This window comes from Odocoileus virginianus, chromosome 24 (genome assembly GCF_023699985.2).
Source record: "Odocoileus virginianus isolate 20LAN1187 ecotype Illinois chromosome 24, Ovbor_1.2, whole genome shotgun sequence".
NCBI lineage: Eukaryota > Metazoa > Chordata > Mammalia > Artiodactyla > Cervidae > Odocoileus > Odocoileus virginianus.
This window is the reverse complement of record NC_069697.1, coordinates 29,401,272-29,424,271: the sequence shown is the minus strand read 5'-3', so window position 1 is coordinate 29,424,271 and position 23,000 is coordinate 29,401,272. Positions and strand designations below refer to the sequence as shown.

General features: G+C 39.6%; 1 protein-coding gene across 1 annotated transcript; it reads right to left on the bottom strand.

Annotated features, from left to right (window-relative positions):
• Positions 1-9,831: 9,831 nt before the first annotated feature.
• Positions 9,832-10,761, bottom strand: LOC110146782 (olfactory receptor 8S1-like). The gene has a single exon (XM_020907796.2). The coding sequence runs from the start codon at positions 10,759-10,761 to the stop codon at positions 9,832-9,834; it is 930 nt and encodes a 309-aa protein (XP_020763455.2).
• Positions 10,762-23,000: the final 12,239 nt, after the last annotated feature.

Below are 23,000 nucleotides of genomic sequence, written 5' to 3'. Positions count from 1 at the left end.
CTTTTCCCCATAGGCTTGAAATGAAACATGAATACCCACTATACAGCTTAAACTTTATACCAGAAACACCAGCCAATGCAATAGGCAAGAAAAAGAATAAAAGTTGTAAGGATTGGAAATAATAAGATAAACTGCCATTATTTGAAAATTATATGATATTCTATGAACAATCAAAAGAATCTACAGATAAACTATTAGAATTAACAAGTGAATTTAGGAAATTTACCACATACAGGGTCAATATATGAAAATTAAATTGTACTTTTATAAATAAGAAAAACTATGGCAAACCTAGACAGCATATTAAAAAACAGAGACATTACTTTGTCAACAAAGGCCTGTATAGCTCAAGCTATCGTTTTTCTAGTAGTCATGTGTGGATGTGAGAGTTGGACCATAAAGAACGCTGAGCACTGAAGACTTGATGCTTTTGAACTGTGGTGTTGGAGAAGACTCTTGAGAGCCCCTTGGACTGCAAGGAGATCCAACCAGCCAATCCTAAAGGAAATCAGTCCTGAATATTCATTGGAAAGACTGATGCTGAAGCTGAAACTCCAACATTTTGGTCACCCGATGCGAAGAACTGACTCCTTGGGAAAGACCCTGATGCTGGGAAAAATTGAAGGCAGGAGAAGGGGATGACAGAGGATGAGATGATTGGATGTTGTCACCAACTTGATAGAAGTGAGTCCGAGCAAACTCCAGGAGTTGGTGTTGGACAGGGAAGTCTGGCATGCTGCAGTCCATGGGATCACAAAGAGTTAGACACGACTGAGTGACTGAACTGACTGAACTGAAATTGTATTTTTATGAATAAGAAGCCATTGGAAAATGAAATAAAAATTCAGTTTTATAATAGCATCAACAAACACTGAATACCTAAATATAGATCTAATAAAAAGATGTTCACTATCTCTACATAGAACACTATAATACATTATTAGAGAAATTTAGGAACTAGATGAATGGTGTGTTATTCATGTTCATGGGTTCAAAAGCACAACAATGTAAGGATGTCAATCTTTCCCAAATCGACTGTGCCAGCTATCAATTTATTGCTCCTTAGCTCCGAATCTACCTTTCATTGCCTGATCTCTGATAACAGAGCTGGAATCTGAATATTTTTCCCTTGCCAGCTGACATGATTTTAACTTTGTCAGTAGAGGGCAGCAGAGGGATAGTGGTAAAGAAAGAGGTTCTCTTCTGGTTCTGGTGTACTCCCCTAGGCAGGCTCCTGTAGTTAAGTGTCTTCTGCATTACTCCTGCGGTTCTCATTACTTCTGAAATGCCAGGCTCATTCAGTGCATATTACTTATACAGGGCCTGCTTCACTAATTCGAATGGCTTATGTAGTGCCTGGTTTCAGCAGGGCTTAGCTCAGCACCTCTCATGAATGGCTTCCTTGGCATCCCTTGCATGTCTGTAATAGGGTGCTGCTGGCCTGACACCACCCTTTGAATGGCTTCTTCTGGCAATCGCTCAGGTGACTTTGCAGAGATATCACAATGAGATATCACCCCACACTGGTCAGAATGGCCATCATTAAAACGTCTGCAAATAATAAATTCTGGGGAGGGTGTGGAAAAAAGGGAACCCTCCTACACTGTTGATGGGAATGTAAATTGGTACGACCACTATGCAGAACAGTATGGAGTCTCCTTAAAAAATTAAAAATAGAGTTACCATATGATCCTGCAATCCCACTCCTGGGCATACATCCAGAAAATATGAAAGCTCTAATTAGAAAAGATATGCACCTCAGTGTTCACAGCAGCAGCAGTATTTATAATAACCAAGACATGGAAGCAACATACATGTCCATCAGCAGATGAATGGGTAAATATGTGATATATATGTATCTGTGTTTTTATATATGTGTGTGTGTGTGTGTGTGTGTGTGTGTGTGTGTGTGTAAATATATATACCTAAATCTATATGTATAGGCTTCCCAGGTGGTGCTAGTGGTAAAGAATCCACCTGCAGGAGGTGTGAGAGATGCAGGTTTGATTGCTAGGTTGGGAAGATTCCCTGGAGTAGGGAATGGCAACCCACTCCAGTATTCCTCCCTGGAAAATTCCATGGGCAGAGGAGCCTGTGTGGGCTACAGACAATGGGGCTGCAAAGAATCAGACACAACTGAGCACAGTCCTTTACTTACTTACATAAGTAAATAACATACATACATACATACAGTGGGATATCAGTCCTAAAAAAGAATGAAACAGTTCCATTACAGCACACAGATGCATCTAGAGATTATCGTACTAAGTGAAGTAAGTCAGACAGAGACATACAAATGTCATATGATATCGCTTATATGTGGACTCTAAAAATAGTGATACAAATGATACACACTGAGGAAACCAGAACTGAAAGAGACACGTGTACCCCAGTGTTCATCACAGCACTGTTTACAACAGCTAGGACATGGAAGCAACCCAGACATCCATCGGCAGACGAATGGATAAGAAAGCTGTGGTACATATACACAATGGAATATTACTCAGCTATTAAAAAAACGCATTTGCATCAATTCTAATGAGGTGGATGAAACTGGAGCCTATTATACAGAGTGAAGTAAGTCAGAAAGAAAAATACCAGTAAAGTATATTAATGCATATATATGGAATTTAGAAAGATGTTAACGATGACCCTATATGCAAGACAGCAAAAGAGACACAGATGTAAAGAACAGAGTTTTGGACTCTGTGGGAGAAGGTGAGATGATTTGAGAGAATAACATTGAAATATATATATATATATGGTAATATATATATTACCATATGTGAAATAGTCCAAGTTCAAGTCACTAGTCCGAGTTCGATGCATGAAACAGGGCACTCAAAGCCGGTGCACTGGGACAACCTGAGGGATGGGATGGGGAGGGAGGTGGGAGGGGGTTCAGGATGGGGAACACGTGTACACCCATGGCTGATTCACGTCAATGTATGCCAAAAACCACCACAATATTGTAAAGTAATTAGCTTCCAATTAAAATAAATAGATTAATTAATTTAAACAAGATAGAAATAGACTCACAAATATAGAAAACAAATTTATGGTTGCCAGATAGAAAAGTGAGGGGGAGGGTTAAATTGAGAATTTGGGATGTAACAGATACACTACTATATACAGTACTGCTATAGTACATAGTAGTACTATACATGCATGCTCAGTCACTTCAGTCATGTCTGACTCTTTGCAACCCTTGCAACCCCATGGACTGTGCCCCTCCAGACTCCTCTGTCTCTTCTCCAGGCAAGAATACTACAGTGAATTGCCACTACATTCTCCAGGGAATCTTCCCAACCTAGGGGTCAGACCCATTATCTCTTATGTCTTCTGCATTGGCAGGTGGATTCTTTACCACTGCACCACCAGGAAAGCCCATATATGTGTATGTATGTCAGTCACTCAGTCATGTCCTACTCTTTGTGACCCCATGGACCATAGCCTGCCAGGCTCTTCTGTCCATAGAATTTTCTAGGCAAGAATATTGGAATAGGTAGCCATTTCCTTCTCCAGGGATCTTCCTGACTCAGGGATTGAACCCAGGTCTCCTGCATTGCGGGCAGATTCTTTACAATCTGAGTCATCAAGGAAGCCCAACTTAAAGGCTGGGCTATATCTGCCCAGAACAAGGGGTGCAGCCCCATGTATGTGTATGTATATATGTAAATGCATCACTTTGCTGTTCCTCTGAAATATTGTAAATTAACTATACTTAATTAAAAAATAATTAAAGCTGGTGAGGATGTGGAGAAAGGTAATACTTATGCACTGTTCTTGGGAATGTAAATTGGTACAGCCACTGTGGAAAACAGTATATATGTGCTTCTAAAACCTAAAAATCCAAGTACTATAAATTGGAACCTAATAATCCCACCTCTGAATAATCGCACATCTGGATAATACCCAAAGGAAATTAAATTACTATATCAAAGAGATATATTGAGGAGCTAGTTCAAAGAAATGTTCTTTGCAGCATTACTTACATAACCAATACACGGTTGCAACTTAAGTGTCCATTGATAGATGAAAAGATAATGAACCAGTGGTATATATGTGTATGTGTGTGTATAGAATAATCTGTTATATATGATATATAATAGACTATTACTCAGCCATAGAGAAGAAGGAAATCCTACCTTTTGCAACAACATGGATGAACCATGATGGCATTATTCTAAGTGAAAAAAGTTAGATAATAAAAGACAAATGCTGAATTAATTCACTTATATTTGAGATATAAAAAAAACTGAATTTATAGAAATAGAGTTGAATGGTGATTTCCAGGTGCTGGGTGGTAGGAGAAATGAGATGTTGATCAAAGGGTACAAACTTCCAGTTGTAAGATAAGTAAGTTCTGGAAATATAATGTACAACATATTGACAGTAGTCAACAATACTGTATTAAAGTTAGTGAGAGAGTAGATCTTAAATGGCCTCCCTAAAACAAATAAGCAAATTCATGCCCATGAATTTAATCATGCTTATCATGTACCCCACCAGCCAGAAGTGACTTGGCTATCTGAAAGATGGGACAGGCTTACTGAAGAGTCAGTTATGGCACAATTGAGAGGTAACATCCTGAAAGGATGGAATTTTGTATTATAGGATGTAATATTTTTCTTGAATAAGAGATCATTAATATGTTGCTTGATGCTGAAGCTGAAACTCCAATACTCTGGCCACCTGATGAGAAGAGTTGACTCATTGGAAAAGACCCTGATGCTGGGAGGGATTGGGGGCAGGAGGAGAAGGGGACAACAGAGGATGAGATGGCTGGATGGCATCACCGACTTGATGGGCATGAGTTTGAGTAAACTCTGGGAGTTTGTGATGGACAGGGAGGCCTGGCGGGCTGAGATTCATGCTGTCGCAAAGAGTCAGACACAACTGAGCGACTGAACTGAACTGAACTGAAGGTTTTCTATTTCTTCTTTTGTTTTTCTGGGAAGAATTTAATTTTACCTTTCTTTCTCTTTTTTACATTTTTTTACTTTTTATTTTATATTGGAGTATAGCCAATTAATAATGCTGTAATAGTTTCAGGTGAATAGCAAAGGGACTGAGCCATACATATACATGTATCTATTCTCTCCTAGACTCCCCTGCCATCCAGACTGTCATGTAACATTGAGCAGAGTTCTCTGTGCTATACAGTAGGTCCTTATTGGTTATCCATTTTAAATATAGCAGTGTATATGTTGATCCCAAACTCCCTAACTATCTCATCCCCCTCTTCTTCCCCCCTTGTCTTTATTTCTAAGGAAGAGTTTTACTGGCTACCATATTCTTGGTTGTTAATTTTTTCTTTCAGCACTTTGAATATATCATCTGAATCTTTCCTGGCATGAGAGGTTTCTGCTGAGAAATTCACTGATAGACTTAGGTTCCCTAACATGTGATGAGTTGCTTTTTTCTTGCTGCTTTCAAAATTCTTTATCTTTGAAAATGTAATTATAATGTGTCAGTATAGACTTGATTTATTCTCTCTGACATCCTTTGGCATCCTGAATATGGATGCCAGTTAGCCTCCTTATATCTGGGAAGTTTTCAGCTATTATTTATTTAAATAAGTTTTCTGCCCCCTTCACCACCTCTTCTCCTTCTTGGACTCCTAAGATGTGTAGTTCAACTGATAAGAGTTCCCTGAGTCCTTTAGGGTTTCTTCATTGTTTTCATTCCTTTTTCTTTGATTCTATGACTTTATAATTTACATTCTCCATCTTTGAGTTCATTGATTCCTTCTTATGTTTTATCAAGTCTACTAGTGATTTTTTTATTGCAATCATTGCATTCTTTAGCTCAAGTATTTTTTATTAATTACTTTTACAGGGTATGGCAGATTTAAATCTAAAGATGATATTTCCTTTGACATTATCACTGGTTAGTGGGTCTGCTCTTGACTACAAATCTGAGTGGGCTTAGACTGTCTTGTAATAAGAGTTAAGTAGTGATGTTGGATGACTTCCAAGGTATGGTCAGAAAAGGCTATGATACTTTTACCCTGTTTTCTTGACCTCTCATACTCAGAGCTCTGGGATGCCATGCATAAATCTGACTATCCTAAGGGTACTATGCATTGTTGAAGCCAAACCACATGGTAAGGCCTTCTTTAGATGCTTTGATGGAATGTCCTTGTCTTCAAGCTCTCTCAGCCTATGTGTTAGATACTGTGACTGAATGAGCATTTAGGTGACTTCATTCCCTATCCTTTGAGCCTCTGACTCCTCCTAGCTGAAGCTCAGATTTGGTGAAGCACATACAAATCATCCTTGCTGTGCCCTTTCCAGTTTCTGACCCACAGAACCCCTCTTACTGCCGTATTGTTTCTGGGACTTGTTTCTGAATGGATGGAGAGAGAGAGGCTAATAAGATTAGGTAGGGGAAAGAGAAGGTAAGTGATAGAACTTCAGTTCTCCCTGGCTCAGAAATACTGGAGAGGAGAGGAGGGAGAGGTGTTTATGGTCAGCAAACCACCTGTATACTGGAGTTAAATGCAGTTAGTATGGGTGGGAGATGCCAACATTTTCCTGGGTTTTGAGAACATCTGTCATGTTTCAGAGGTAGGGGCTTATGGAAGCTAGTTTAAAAGTATGTTTTTTAGTCCATCATCAATAAAGCAGTTTGTTGAAATTTCACATGGACTTTAGCAACTATTCCTGTCTCATTTTATCTTTTAAAGTCTTTCTTCTTTTTAAAAATTTTTATTTATTTATTTGGCCGCACTGGGTCTTCATTGCTGTTTGCAGGCTTTCTCTAGTTAAAGTGAGTGGGGGCTACTCTCTAGTTGCAGTGCACAGGCTTTTCATTGTAGTGACTTCTCTTGCTGCTGAGCATGGGCTGTAAAGTATGTGGGCTTCAGTAGTTGTGATGCACGGATGCCCCGCTGCATGTGGAATCTTCCCCAGCCAGGGACCAACCCTGTGTCCTCTGCATTGGCAGACAGATTCTTAACCACTGGGCCACCAGGGAAGTCCCTTCTCTCATTTTAAATCCATAGTGTCATTGCCAGTTTTTCTCCTTTTCTATATCTTTATGGTCATTTTTTAAATGGTTGAGTTTTTTTTTTTTTTTTGAGATATTGATGCATAACCTTGTGTTCATTTTAGGAGCACAACATAGTGTTTGATATATGTATTAATATATGCTGCAAAATGATCACCACACATAGTTAGATTTTTTTTTCTTGTGATGAGAACTTTCAAGGTCTGCTCTCTTAGCAAATTTGAAATATACTATAGAGCATTGTTGACATATCTTCATGCTGTACATTACATCCCTAGGACTTGTTTGTCTTGTAACTGCGAGTTAATACCTTTTGACCACCATTGCCCATTTTACCCAACTCCTCCACCTATAGCAACCACTAGTTTCCTCTCCTCTCCAGTATTTCTGATTTGTTCTTCTTTTTATTGTTTCTATCTCTTTATTGATATTCTCATTTTGTTCTTGTATCATTTTCCTGAATTCATTTAATTGAATTCTATTGTAATTCTCTGAGCTTCTTTGAGAAGATTGTTTTGAATTTTGTCAGCAAATTCATAGATCTCCATTTCTTTAGGGTCAGTTACTAGAGATTTATTTTACTCTTTTGATTATGTTATAGTTTTCCTGATCATTCAAGTCCCTTGTAGCTTTGTGCTGATGTCTGCATTTTTCAAGTCACAAATACCTCTCCCAGTGTATATGATGACTGACAGGAAAAGACTTTCATCAATATATCTGGCCAGAGATTATTGGCCTATGTTCCTAAATTATCAAAATGACCAGTCTTTTTTTTTTTAAATGGAGGCTGTAGTCTCTTATTCCCTCTGGTGTTTAACTTTGCTGGTTCTGTTAGCACTTGATGTGAGGCTACACAGGAACTGGTCCCTGAGTTACTGCACTGAAAGGATGAGGGCGTTGGAGGCACGCCCCACTCCTCTTACTCCCTTCTGAGGGAGAAGCCTCGGTTCCGCATGCTTTCCCAATCTTGAAGATCCTTGCTGGATGCAGGAAGATACCCTCTGCTTTTCCTTGGTTCTTAGCTGCTTCAGGCATCTGGACTATGCTGTTTCTTCAACACCTGGTGTGAGGAGAGGTAGGACGTGGCCCCTTGGGGAGTGGGTGCACTGAAAGGCTGGGAGGCTGAGTGCCCACGCCATTCTCTTCTCCCCACCACGGCAGAGGTCACTGGCTGAGCAGATCGGCCTTGGCTCTGGGCTGCACAGTTTGGGGGGGAGGTTAACGCAGGAAAAGTGAAAGTGCTCTTCTTACCTGTTTCAATGTGACTGTTCTTGGTTACTGTGCTTCCCTGGGGGTGCTGAAACATCTTATCTGTAATTCTTTTTTTTTTTTTCCACTTATTTTTATTAGTTGGAGGCTAATTACTTTACAGCATTGCAGTGGTTTTTGTCATACATTGAATTAGCCATGGGTTTACATGTATTCCCCATCCCGGTCCCCCCTCCCACCTCTCTCTCCACCCCATCCCTCTGGGTCTTCCCAGTGCACCAGGCCTGAGCACTTGTCTCATGCATCCAACCTGGGCTGGTGATCTGTTTCACCCTAGATATACATGTTTAGATGCTGTTCTCTTAAAACATCCCACCCCCGCGTTCTCCCACAGAGTCCACAAGTCTGTTCTATCTGTAATTCTTATAAAGACATTTTGGTTCATATATCATTTTACATTGTTGTTTCTATGAGGGAATAAGGATTGAGCCTTACTATTCCTTCATTTTGCTGATCTCACTTGTATCTTTAAAGAACAGGCTATTCAGTGGGACTGTGGTGGAATATGTGTAGTGATGAATTTAGCCAGGGTGGATACAATAAGTATTAGGACAGTTTGCATCTTCACTTTGGAGAAGGTTTTTAGTATAACAGTATGTTCAGTCTTCTTATATATGTTTATTGTGGTAAAAAGCATATGACATAAAATTTACCCTCTTCACAAATTTTAAGCATATAGTATTGTTAACTATATGCATATTGATGTGTAGAAGATCTTCAAAACTTTTTTATCTTGTTTGACTGAAACTCTGTATCCATTGAATAGCAACTTCCCAATTTCCTCTTCTCCCAGCTCCTGGCAACCACCATTCCACATTCTGCTTCCATGAGCTTGCTTTAGATATCTCATATAAGTAAAACTACAGAATGGTTTTTCTCCTCTGATTGGCTTATCTCCTTAGCACAGTGTCCTCAAGGTTCATCCATATTGTCACACATTGTAGAATTTCCATCTTGTTTCAAAGCTGAATAATACTCCGTTGTAGGCATATACCACATTTTCTTTATCCATTCATCTGCTCATAGATATTTAACGTGCTCATCCTTTGTTTTCACTACTCTTTGACTATTTGCAGGCACACATGCCATTTCATGCCTGTGATGCCATCAAGTCAGGTGAATGGGGGATGCTGAACTCACTAATTTTGGGAAGTTAAATGTGTATAGGTTACTTGTTCTTTGCCTTTGTTCTAATAGAGTTCTTTTTGTAACTCCATAGGTAAAGGTCCTAGGCTCTGGATCTCTGTTCTTGTCAGGGTCTTTGTTCTGGTTCTGGCCCCTCAACTGTAGTGAAGTCACTGCTTCTGGACTAGCTTCCAGATGCTGTGGTAAAAGCTGGTGTCTCTAAATGTTTCCCCTCAGACCCAGGATGGGCAAAATACTTCTCTGACTACATTTCTTAGCTTTTGGAAGTCATGTAACTTTGAATAAGAAATAAATACACTTAAATTTAATTAAAAATCAAGAACCACACAAGCTCTAAACTTACAAAGTTCTCTTCCCTTGTAGATTGGTTCTCTGTTAGAACAAGCATCCTGTTGCCATTTTTTAAAACCCTGAGACACATATCTGGTGCCTTAGCATCCTCTGCAGAGCTGCCTTCACCTCCTGGTTTTTAAAGCTGTAAATGAGGGGGTTTATCAAGGATGTGATCACACCATACTGTACAGAGACAACTCGCTCCAGGACTGATCCTGAAGAGGGGTTGATGTACCTGAATAGAGCCGTCCCATAGAACAAGAGCACCACGGTGAGGTGGCAGGAGCAAGTGGAGAAGGCTTTGACTCCGCCTTTAGAGGAGATACTTAGAATGGCAAGAATAATTTTAGAGTAAGAGAAGAGGATCAGGAGCAGTGTCACAAGTGCTAGAAATATAGCAGACCCAGCTAGCAGGCTGGTGTTAGGCATGGTATCACTGCAGGAGAGAGGGAACAGTGAAGGCAGTTCACAGCTGAAGTGGGAGATGATATTGGGACCACAGAACCGTAAGCTCTGGGCACAAAGATTATTCACTAGTGAGCTCAGAAACCCCATCAGCCATGCTGCACTGACCATCGCGGTGCACAGAGGTCCATTCATGATCACAGTGTAGAGCAGAGGGTGACAGACGGCAGCATAGCGGTCATAGGCCATAGCAGAGAGCAGGCAGCCCTCAGTGCCTCCAGAAAATATGAAAAAGAAACTCTGGGTAATGCATCCCCACACTGAAATGGCTTTCCTCTGAGACAAGAAATTCTGCAACATCTTGGGCACAGTGACTGAAGAGTAGCATATGTCTAGGAAAGACAAATGACCAAGGAAGAAGTACATGGGCGTGTGCAGGTGAGGATCAGCCCTGATCACCAGGATCATCATCAGGTTCCCCATCAGGGCCAGGATGTAAATTCCCAAGAAGAGAACAAAGAGCATGGTCTGGATATCTGGGTCAATAGACAACCCCAGCAGCACAAATTCATCAATAATGCTAAGGTTTTTCATGGTTTCTTATATGTCATATCCCTGTGAGAAACAAATACTTATTCATTTAGTGGCACCATGATATGAGTCACAATCAGTGAATAGGACTTTTTAGTCTATAAAATATCCACTTCTGGGGGCTTCCCAGCTGGCACTAGTGGTAAAGAACCCACCTACCAGTACAGGAAACGTAAGAGATGCAGGTTTGCTCCCTGGGTCTGGAAGGTCCCCTGGAGGAGGGCAAGGCAACGCACTCTAGTATTCTGTTCTTATCTGGAGAATCCCATGGACAGAGCACCCTGGCGGGCTATGTTCCATAGTGTCACAAAGAGTCAGACGCGAGTGAAGTGATTTAGCATATACTTGTGCATCCACCTTTAGAAGTCAGAAATTGAAACCAAGGTTAAAGAAGAATCTGTCAATTCTAGTACCCTATTAAATACTACAACTTTTCTTCTCCTGCTTAAGTACTCTATCAAATTCAGATTTCCCTCCCATGACATGTAACACTTCCCTAACATATTGGATAGTAGATTTATTCAGCACATTAAAAATTATATCTCTGATAGAATTTTATATCATACACAGGCAAGGATCTTTGTTTTTTCCCCCATGGATGAATTGGTAAGTACCAATAATAGTTACTGGCTCCATAATTTTTGAGTAAGAGAAGAGGATCAGGAAATTGTCCTAGTCATAGAAATTTAGTAGACCCAGCTATAGGGCTCTAAGTAAACATTTATGGAGTGAAAGAATGAATGCTTGCTCGCAATCTCTTGTCTTAATCTTCATTGGTACCATCCTCTGAATTCTTAGGTAATAGACCTTTACAATCTCTAGCTTCTCACTCTTTCCCCCAGCCTTTCTTCAACACTTCATATCATCCAACACCTGGTGAACCCTTTTTTCAAAAGCAGAAAGACCCCCATTGGTGAAGCAAATGACATCCTTTTCTGCATGACCACTTTTCAGAACTTCAATTCAAAAGCTGAAATTCCTGGCACATCTCATCTGACATGTTAACTGAGACCTGTTATCTGATGTCATTATTTTTAAATGAGAATGTGGGACAGAGAGGTGACATGACTTCTACCATATCTAGATATCTCAGAGCCAGGACTAGGCCAGGGTTTCTGATTTTACAACGAATTCTCTTTCTAGTGTTTCACACACAGACAACAAATGTTTGTGTATTTAAAGGGTTTGTGGTTGAGACTGGTGTGGTTTGGGAGGTAAGGAGTGACCCCCACTTTCCTTTGTCATGTACATTTGCAGTATGCCCTAAGGTTTCTACAGCAGCTTCTGTAATGTAAAATGAACACTAGACTCAAGAGTCAGATTGTCCTTGTTAATTACTGGCTATGAAATCTATTCAAGACATAACCTACTCAAGTCAAAATTGGGGAAAAAAATGAGGCCAAATGTGGTAAAATCTTTATAATAAAATGACTCATTGCTATTTAATTTATAAAAATTAAAAAACTTCTATATATGTACAAGAGTGAAACCATTTATTGTAAATGAAAATTTGTGATCTGTTGAGTATTTAGTTTATATATATATTTTCCTAATTATTTCACCAATGTTGCAAAATTGTTTTCACTAAATATATTTTTTTAAAGTAAGAAACATGCTTTCTGGTTCCCAATTCATCCCAGCCTGATTGCCAAGACTTTATTTTTTCTTTCCTGACATTCTCTCTCTCTTGCTGGGGTACACTGACTTACCCTGTGTATTTTAATATTGAAACCCATCAGCAAAAGTCTGACTTCCCTTCCTTCTTTCCCTCTCTCCCCAAACCTCATTTCACACATCTTCCTTGCCATTTCCATCTACTTACATCATAAGAGAATAACTGTTGTTTATTTAAAGCATACTTTATGCCAATCACTATAACAAGATCTTGATCTCATTTATTCCTTACACAACCTTGTACCATCGGGAATACTGACCTCATTTCTGTGGGTTGGAAAGATTAAGTGACATACATGGTGATTGAGTTTAAAAGTCGCGAGATTGGAACTTATCCAAGGTCTCTGATTCCGAATCGCATGTTTTTCCTACTTCCCAACACTGCAAACGTTTGCTTCTGAGAAAATCTTCCCTGATTTGGAGATTTTGCTTTCTCTAGAGGGAACTTGGGAGCCCAGGCAGGAATGTGAGGTGGCCTTGGGAGTTTGGCCCAATGACCGTGTCTACAACTTCCCTTTACCCAGGGTGTCCCCCTGCTCCTTACCCAGAATGTCTTGACATCTTGGACCAGAGATGGGGACTTCTGGGCCATGGAAAATTCCAGGAAGAGAAATCTAAGGAAAAGTCAGATTGAGAGCTAAGATCAAGTCAGGCTGAAAGAGGCAGCACTCTACAGAGGTGGGGGAGTGGGGTAGTAGAGATGGCCCTTCTGGTTTTCCTTCCCCCATTTCTCTGCCTGAAGCCTCCGGAGAAGTCCTGGCACCGATGCATCAAATAAGTGATGGTAGGCATGAACGTTTAGGATTTATTCTTGCAAAGAACTATTCTCTTCTTGTCCTGTTTCCTAAAAATAGCAGCAAATTTAACTTAAAAAATACCTTTCACACCCATTACACTCATCCAACATCTACTGGTCTTACATTTAGATCCCACCTGGAGGCAGAACACTGGTCAATGAACTTAGGGATCCCCAGGATACCAAACTCCAGTGAAGTTTTCAAGAGCCTTTTTTTGGGGTCCTTGGAGCTCAAATGTGCTGCCCTAGTGATTCATGGATCATTACAGTCCCTGAGAGGCTAGTAGATGTGGGTCTCTTCGTACCCCACCCCAAGTACTATGATCATCATAGTTTTTCACTATCTAGTCAATACATATGTAGCTTTTTAGTGGATTTTTAAAAAGTGAGCATAATATTTAACTAATAAAATAGTTTTTTTTCCATTTATTTTTATTAGTTGGAGGCTAATTACTTTACATCATTACAGTAGTTTTTGTCATACATTGAAATGAATTAGCCATGGATTTACATGTATTCCCCATCCCAGTCCCCCCTCCCACCTCCCTCTCCACCCGATCCCTCTGGGTCTTCCCAGTGCACCAGTCCCAAGCACTTTTCTCATGCACCCAACCTGGGCTGGTGATCTGTTTCACCCTAGATAATATACATGTTTCAATGCTGTTCTCTTGAAACATCCCACCCTCGCCTTCTCCCAGAGTCCACAAGTCTGTTCTATTCATCTGAGTCTCTTTTTCTGTTTTGCATATAGGGTTATCGTTACCATCTTTCTAAAGTCCATATATATGTGTTAGTATACTGTATTGGTCTTTATCTTTCTGGCTTACTTCGCTCTGTATAATGGGCTCCAGTTTCATCCATCTCATTAGAACTGATTCAAATGAATTCTTTTTAATGGCTGAGTAATATTCCATGGTGTATATGTACCACAGCTTCCTCATCCATTCGTCTGCTGATGGGCATCTGGGTTGCTTCCATGTCCTGGCTATTATAAACAGTGCTGCGATGAACATTGGGGTGCACGTGTCTCTTTCAGATCTGGTTTCCTTGGTGTGTATGCCCAGAAGTGGGATTGCTGGGTCATATGGCAGTTCTATTTCCAGCTTTTTAAGAACCCAGTCAAAAAATGGGCCAAAGAACTCAACAGACATTTCTCAAAGGAAGACATACAGATGGCTAACAAACACATGAAAAGATGCTCAACATCACTCATTATCAGAGAAATGCAAATCAAAACCACAATGAGGTACCATTATACACCAGTCAGGATGGCTGCTATCCAAAAATCTACAAGCAATAAATACTGGAGAGGGTGTGGAGAAAAGGGAACCCTCTTACACTGTTGGTGGGAATGCAAATTAGTACAGCCACTATGGAAAACAGTGTGATTTCTTAAAAAGCTGGAAATAAAATAGTTTTGAAAACAGATGACATAGGGGAAATTTGAACAGAGGTAGGGAGAAAGTGTCTCTTTGGTTTCCATATTCACTTCACTCCACCCATCCTCCTTCTTAAAAAGCAACTATTTAAGAAAAAAAGAACAGAAAAATCTCAATTTCGCAAATGGGTAGAGAGTTCAAATTGGTAGGAAAGGTCAGTTCAATTCAGTTCAGTCACTCGGTTGTGTCCAACTCTTTGTGACCCCATGGACTGTAGCATGCCAGGCTTCCCTGTCCACTACAAACTCTTGGAGCCTACTCAAACTCATGTCAATTGAGTTGGTGATGCCATCCAACCATCTCATTCTTTGTTGCCCCTTCTCCTCCTGCCTTCAATCTTTCCCAGCATCAGGGCCTTTTCAAATGAGACAGTTCTTTGCATCAGGTGGCCCAGGTATTGGAGTTTCAGCTTCAGCATCAGTCCTTCCAATGAATACTCAGGATTGATCTCCTTTATGATGGACTGGTTGGATCACCTTGCTGTTACTACTAAGTTTTCTGACATTGAGTAGTAATCTTTCCTGTGCTGGATTAATTCATCAGTTATAATAAGAAATTTAGAGCCGGTGCCCATTAATCCTTCCATTTAGTTGTATCTCTAACTCACTTATTTCCTCATTGAGCAAGCCTGTTCTGGGACTCTGAACTTTTGGGTTAGGCTGTCAACTGCCTCCAAAATAGGGCACTCTCTCTCTCTCTCTTGCTATATATATAATATATATATTTGAAAGTGTTAATCACTCAGTTGTTCCGACTCTTTGCAGCCCCATGGCCTGTAGCCCACCAGTCACCTCTGTCCATGGTATTCTCCAGACAGGAATGCTGGAGTGGGTTGCCATTTCCTTCTCCAGGGAATCTTCCCAACCCAGGGATCGAGGGATTGAACCCAGGTCTCCTGTATTTCTGGCAGATTCTTTACCGTCTGAGGCACCAGGGAAGCCATATATATATATATATATATATATATATATATATATATATATATATATATATATATGTATAGGTGGCGCTGTGCAGAGGGCTCCAAAGATGGCTTAATTCCCAATCAGTTCTAGGCCTAGAGTAATGTTCAGACTCAAAGCAGCTCATCTCAAGGTCATTTCTGGTCTGGGCAAAGGCTAAAGTGTCCCGGCACCCAGTTGATCCTTTTTTTAGTCTTTTAGTCTCTGCTAAGAGAATCTGACACTCTTTCTTATCATTCTACTCTTCACTTGTCTCCCTCAGTCCCGAGGAAAGCTCCTGACCAGTCTGTGTGACTTATATATCTTTCTTCATCAGCACATTGGCAATCTTGTGCCAGCTGAGCCCTGGAGAGGAATGTCAAGTAAGAACCCTCAGGAGCCAAGATCAGTTCACTGCCCTTGGGAGCAGCAGCAGTAGCAGATCCAAAGAGGTTCTCAGCCCAGAGATGGGCAAGCTACTAATCCTGCCATGTCCAGAGAAGGACACAGGACTGAAGAATGCTCCTAGCTATAACTTGCTTTGCTAATAAGGAAATAAGGAATCAGATTAACTCCAGTGTGTGAGGCTCTGCTTGGAGTCTTCATTCCCTGATAGTCTTGGCTTTCTGAAAATAGATACAAACACACACACACACACACACACACACACACACACACACACACACACTCTCTATTCACCCAAGTATGCACATTGTATTTTCCCACTATGACAAGTTCATTCTTACTTATCTGAAGCTACCTGCTCCCTTAATCTCATACTCCTAACTCTCAGCTAATAATCAACAGAGGATATGTTCCTGTTCCTGCTGTGGGCGATCTCTAACTCTTTAACCCCCACACATGAAATTATTTTTCTCTTGTCCCCTACAGCTTGGGGAGGCCCTTTCCTTCATCTCTGGCCGTTGCCTCTCTCTGCTCTGGATCCCACCATAACCCTTCCCTTTGGGCATCTCTCTGAATCAATCATGCCTTTTCTCTTCCCTTGTCTCCCCCTTTCCATCAAGCCTATCCACTCAGTTTATACATAGAAGCTACTTGTGTTTATCCACTTAAAATAGAGCAGGAACAATGAATAACCTCCTTTCTTCCATAAGAAGCCTTAAAAATGTGATACTATTTGGAGCTGTTTGTGTAATAACATAAATTGCCCTTAAAGGTTTCTATGTGTAAAAATACTAAGAGTTAGGTAACTTTTTGTTTGAGACTTCAAAGAAAGTTCAAGTTGGTATCCATTTTACTCTCATCCATCTAGATTTTACTCCCTGATGTCCAACCTTTGAAAAATGTATATGAAATATACTACATAGTATGTAATACCTCTGCTGCACTCTGTAGTCAGACACATGACTGCTTCTATAATGAAACTTATGAGTACCCCTTCTGCATGGGACTTTCATTGTAGCTGTTTAATTGCTAAGTTGTGTCCAACTCTTTTGTGACCCCATAGACTGTAGTCCATGGGATTTCCCCAGCAAAAATACTGGAGTCAGTTGCCATTTCCTTCTCTAGGGGATTTTTCTGACCCAGGGATCAAGCCCACATCTCCTGCATTGGCAGGTGGATTCTTTACTGCTGAGCCACCAGGGAAGTCCCCATGGGACTTTAAAAGGCTAAAATAGCCTCATGTCAGTTAATTTCCAGGTTTGCCTCCAAATTAGGTTTGGGAAAAAATTGTTTTTCAAAGAATTTTTGGAGATTCTAGAACTGAAGATTATGGCTTATAAACCTATTTTAAATTTCTGTATTTACTGGCTTTAATTCTAGTTTCCTATACTATTCCTTGATCTGTCTGCTTTTTCCAATAGCACTACACTGTCTTAATGATTGTAGATATCTTTATCTACATCTCTCTCTCTCTATATATATATATATATGTTTATGCCTGGTAGTGCTAGTCCTTTATTTTTGTAGTTTTAATTTTGTTATGTTCTGCCCGTAGTCCGAGTCCCCGGTCGGGAAAGAAGACTCCTCGAAACAATGCAACTTGCAATAGGGGAATTTATTACTGACTCGAGCCAGGGCCTTCCGCCCTCACCAGGGCTGTGAGGACGAAAAGGCCTCGAACCCCAGTTCTCTTGGGTATTTATTAGGTCAAAAAGAGCAGCAGGTAGTTGGCATAAGCGGATTGGTTACACAGCGGGTAGTTGGCGCAAGCGGATTGGTTACACTGTTGCAAGGCAATTTTTGTTGGCCCAACGTGGGGCTTTCAGCTTTCCCCTGATAGGTTCCCTTTTTCTTGCTAGGCATATGTTGATTGGCTAGCTCCAGGAGGCCTGATAATTATGTTACCCCGGGAAACCAGACCTACTCCTAATCTAGGCTGCCTGTCATGGCGTTAGCCGTGACAGCCTCACAGTTATTGTTTGTTTAGTTTTATCATTTCACTTCAGAATCCAATTTTTAATTTGAAAAATTCCCTTGAGAGTTCAACTGGAGTTATTTTTTTCACCAATATATTCATTTGTCAGTAAGCTTTACAATTCTGTCTTTCATTATTTGAGTCTTTTTGCTTACAATATAGTTTTTTATTTTCTTCACATAGGCCCTAGGCATTTTTGTTTATGTATGATATATACATTTTGGGGGCTATTTTAATTAGATATACAATGGAGGCAAGGATATCTTCATCTTTGCTTTTGAAGTACCCAACTAAATATTCATGCAGCTTGAGCAACTCACCTATGGGTAGAATTAGAAGCAGCCTCCAGGGCTTGTGCTCCATATTCTTATGAGAGAAATTGGATTGAAGTGGGCTTTGTACTGCTGGATATGGGGGAGGGAGGCTTCCCTGGTGGCTCAGATGGTAAAGAATCCACCTGCAGTGCAGGAGACCTGGGTTCGATCCCTGGGTCGGGAACATCTCCTAGATAAGGGAATGGCAATCCACTCCAGTATTCTTGCCTGGAGAGTTCCATGGACAGAGGAGCCGGGGGCCTACAGTCCATGGGGTCACAAAGAGTCAGACACGGCTGATCTACTACTGTACTGCTGGATAGGGTGCATTAGCGGCTATTCTGGCCTCTGGTACTTCCAGTTCTTCCCTGACATCATCAGCAACAGGAAGACACTGAGCTCTGTCTTCATCCTAAACTCGGTTCCTACAGGGAAATATGTCACCCTGTTGCAGCTGCCTATCCAATGCTGTATGTATCTGTTCAGGTGTGACCCCACCCAGAGCCCCTGTTGGTGACCTGTGACTTTCTCCCGGCTCCTGGCTTCTACTCTTCCACTCAGGAAACTTCCTGGTTGTCCCTCCTACCTTTTGTGTTAATACTTTCCTTCTGACCCCTACATATTTTCTAGTCACCATTTCCCTGTTTTATATCATCAGATCTATGTTAAGTTTCTCAGTAACTAGTTTCTGTGGTCCTCTAAAAAATCACCCTTTTGATTTGACAAATAGAAGAATTAACTTAAAAATTCCTCTTTTGTATTTTTCTAGAGTTTGGTTCTTAAAGGAAGAAAGGCTGCATTGTGTGCTCAGAATACCATTTTATAATCAGAAAAATCAAAAAATATATATTTTGCTTTTCATTGCAGATGATAGGACAAACAAGGATATGGGGGAAAGGAGAGAGAAAGAGACATACAATGGTCACAAATTTGAATTTTGTAGTGCTGAATTTCTGTCAACCCCAACTTCATCATTCACTGGCTAAGTGACCTTAGGCAGGTTAGTGGGCTCAGCAAGCCTCAGTTTCTTCATTTGTAAAAAGGAACTTCTATCTTAGAATGTTGTTGTAATGAATAAATAAGTTTTTAAAATAATATACATAACACTGATAGCTTGATAAATTGTAGCTCTTTTGTCTATTTTTATGGCAAAAATAAAAGTAGATAAAGGAAACTTACAAATTATCAAATGCTACATTACGAAGAAAATAAACCCATAATTTATGACAGTGAGTGTAAAAATCACAGTGGTATTAAATACAAATTTTAAGTATCCTTATTAAAAGGCACAGATTTAAGAAACAAAAATCTAATGATATGGTGCTTAAAGGTAATCCAAATACAACAAAATAATATAGAAACCTTAAAACTATAATGATAGACAAAGATATATATGGAGAAAGTATCTGAAAAAAAAGTGGAAATATTAACATCACAGAAAGTGAAATCAAAGAAAAAACACTAAACTATATACTAAGCACTAAACATTTTATAATATTTATACTAAACACTAAACCTTTTATAATGATGAGGTATAAGCTACTATGAAGACAAAGCTATTATGATCTTTTAAAACTATAAAGTTCAGTTTCAAAATGAATGAAGCAAAAACATGGTAATAGCATGATTTATGACCAAAGACACAATGATGGTGGCACACTTATATACATATTTTTTAAAGTCTTGGGCAAATGAAATGAAGTGAAAGTCAACAATATTACAAAAGATTTCAGCATACAGTGATTAGGATAACGTAATGCTGCTGCTGCTGCTGCTGCTAAATTGCTTCGGTTGTGTCTGACTCTGTGTGACCCCATAGATGGCAGCCCACCACGTTCCTCTGTCCCTGGGATTCTCCAGGCAAGAATACTGGAGTGGTTGCCATTTCCTTCTCCAATGCATGCATGCATGCATGCATGCTAAGTCGCTTCAGTCGTGTCCGACTCTGTGCGACCCCATGGACAGCAGCCCACCAGGTTCCTCTGTCCAGGGGATTCTCCAGGCAAGAATACTGGAGTACATTGCCATTTCCTTCTCCCAGATAACACAATATTAACACCTAAATAACAGTCACTTTAAATAATAAATATGCACGTGAACATTTCCCCAATAAAAATAACTCAGTAGTATATGAAAAGATATATATCTGTGCATGGATTTTCTCATGAATGTAAGAGTCATTTAATGTTAGGAAATTTTGCAATACATCCAATAAGACATGATAATCTCAATAAGAGGTGAAAATCTACTTTACAATATTCAAATCTATTTTGATAGTATATCTTTTTTTTTTCTGGAATATTTTCTTCTTCTTCTTTTTTTTTTAACCTTCTTAAAATTCAACTTTTTTTTTTAATGTTTTTTTTTTCCCATTTATTTTTATTAGTTGGAGGCTAATTATCAAGGGTGAAACAGACCACCAGCCCAGGTTGAATGCATGAGACAAGTGCTCTGGGTTGGTATACTGGGAAGACCCAGAGGGATCGGCTGGAGAGGGAGGTGGGAGGGGGGATCGGGATGGGGAATACATGTAAATCCATGGCTGATTCATGTCAATATATGATAGTATATCTTTATAAGTAAAAATGGATAACTAGATAAAATATGGGCTATATGCTGATATCTAACATTATACTAGCAATGAATTGTCAAAGCAATTTTTCCTTTTTTGAATTTTAATCTTAATAAATGTTTTATTGAAATACACTTGAACAGTATAATATATAAATTATAGGTATATAATAATAGTAATTCACATTTTTAAAGGTTTATGCTCCATTTATACTTATAAAATGCTTGCTATACTCCCTGTGTTATACAGTATATTCTTGTGGCTTACTGCTTACCTAATAGTGTGTATCTCTCTCTCTTTTTTTTTTCATTTATTTTTATTAGTTGGAGGCTAATTACTTTACAATATTGTCGTGGTTTTTGCCATACATTGACATGAATCAGCCATGGATTTACATGTATTCCCCATCCCGATCCCCCCTCCCACCTCCCTCTCCACCCAGTCCCTCTGGGTCTTCCCAGTGTGCCAGCCCCAAGCACTTGTCTCATGCATTGAACCTGGGCTGGTGATCTGTTTCACCCTAGATAATATACATGTTTCGATGCTGTTCTCCCTAAACATCCCACCCTCGCCTTTTCCCACAGAGTCCAAAAGTCTGTTCTGTACATCTGTGTCTCTTTTTCTGTTTTGCATATAGGGTTGTCATTACCATCTTTCTAAATTCCATATATATGCGTTAGTATACTGTATTGGTCTTTATCTTCCTGGCTTACTTCATTTTGTATAATGGGCTCCAGTTTCATCCATCTCATTAGAACTGATTCAAATGAATTCTTTTTAACAGCTGAGTAATATTCCATGGTGTATATGTACCACAGCTTCCTTATCCATTTGTCTGCTGATGGGCATCTAGGTTGCTTCCATGTCCTGGCTATTATAAACAGTGCTGCGATGAACATTGGGGTGCATGTGTCTCTTTCAGATCTGGAAATATACCATGTTCATGGATTGGAAGAATCAATATTGTCAAAATGGCTATAGTACCCAAAGCAATCTATAGATTCAGTACAATCCCTATCAAGCTACCAACAGTATTTTTCACAGAACTAGAACAAATAATTTCACAATTTGTTTGGAAATACAAAAAACCTCGAATAGCCAAAGCAATCTTGAGAAAGAAGAATGGAACTGGAGGAATCAACCTGCCTGACTTCAGACTATACTACAAAGCCACAGTCATCAAGACAGTATGGTACTGGCACAAAGACAGAAATATAGATCAATGGAACAGAATAGAAAGCCCAGAGATAAATCCATGAACCTATGGACACCTTATCTTCAACAAACGAGGCAAGAATATACAATGGAAAAAAGACAACTTCTTTAACAAGTGGTGTTGGGAAAACTGGTCAACCACTTGTAAAAGAATGAAACTAGAACACTTTCTAACACCATACACAAAAATAAACTCAAAATGGATTAAAGATCTAAGTGTGTATCTCTTAATCCCCTACTTCTATATTGCCCTCTCCCTTTTCTCTCTCCACTACTAACCACCATCTTGTTTTCTATAAATCTGATTGTTTTGATTATATTTTCTAGTCATATTTTTTACATTTCACATACAGTGATACCATACAGTATTTGTCTTTCTCAGTCTGATTTATTTCACATAGCAAGTGTCCTCCAAGTCCATTCACATTTCTGCAAATGGCATTATATCATTCTTTTTTTTGGCTGAATCATAATCTGTTGTTTATATATATTGCATCTTCTTTATCCATTCATCTGTTGATGGATACTTAGGTTCCTTCCATGTCTTGGCTATTATAAATAGTGCTGCTATGAACATTGGGGTGCATATATCTTTTTGAATTAGCAGTTTTCATCTTTTTCAGATATATGCCCAGGAGTGGGATTGCTGGACCATATGGTAACTTTATTTTTAGTTTTATAAGGAATGTCCATACTGTTATCCTTAGTGGCCGTACCAGTTTACATTGCTATCCACACTGCAGGAAGATTCCCTTTTTTCTACACCCTCTCCAGAACTTATTTGATGATGACAGTTTGGACTAGTGTGAGGTGATAGTGTAGTTTTTATTTGTGTTTCTCTAATAATTATTAGTGTTGAGCATTCTTTCATGTACCTCTTGGCTATCTGTATGTCTTCTTTGGAGAAAAGT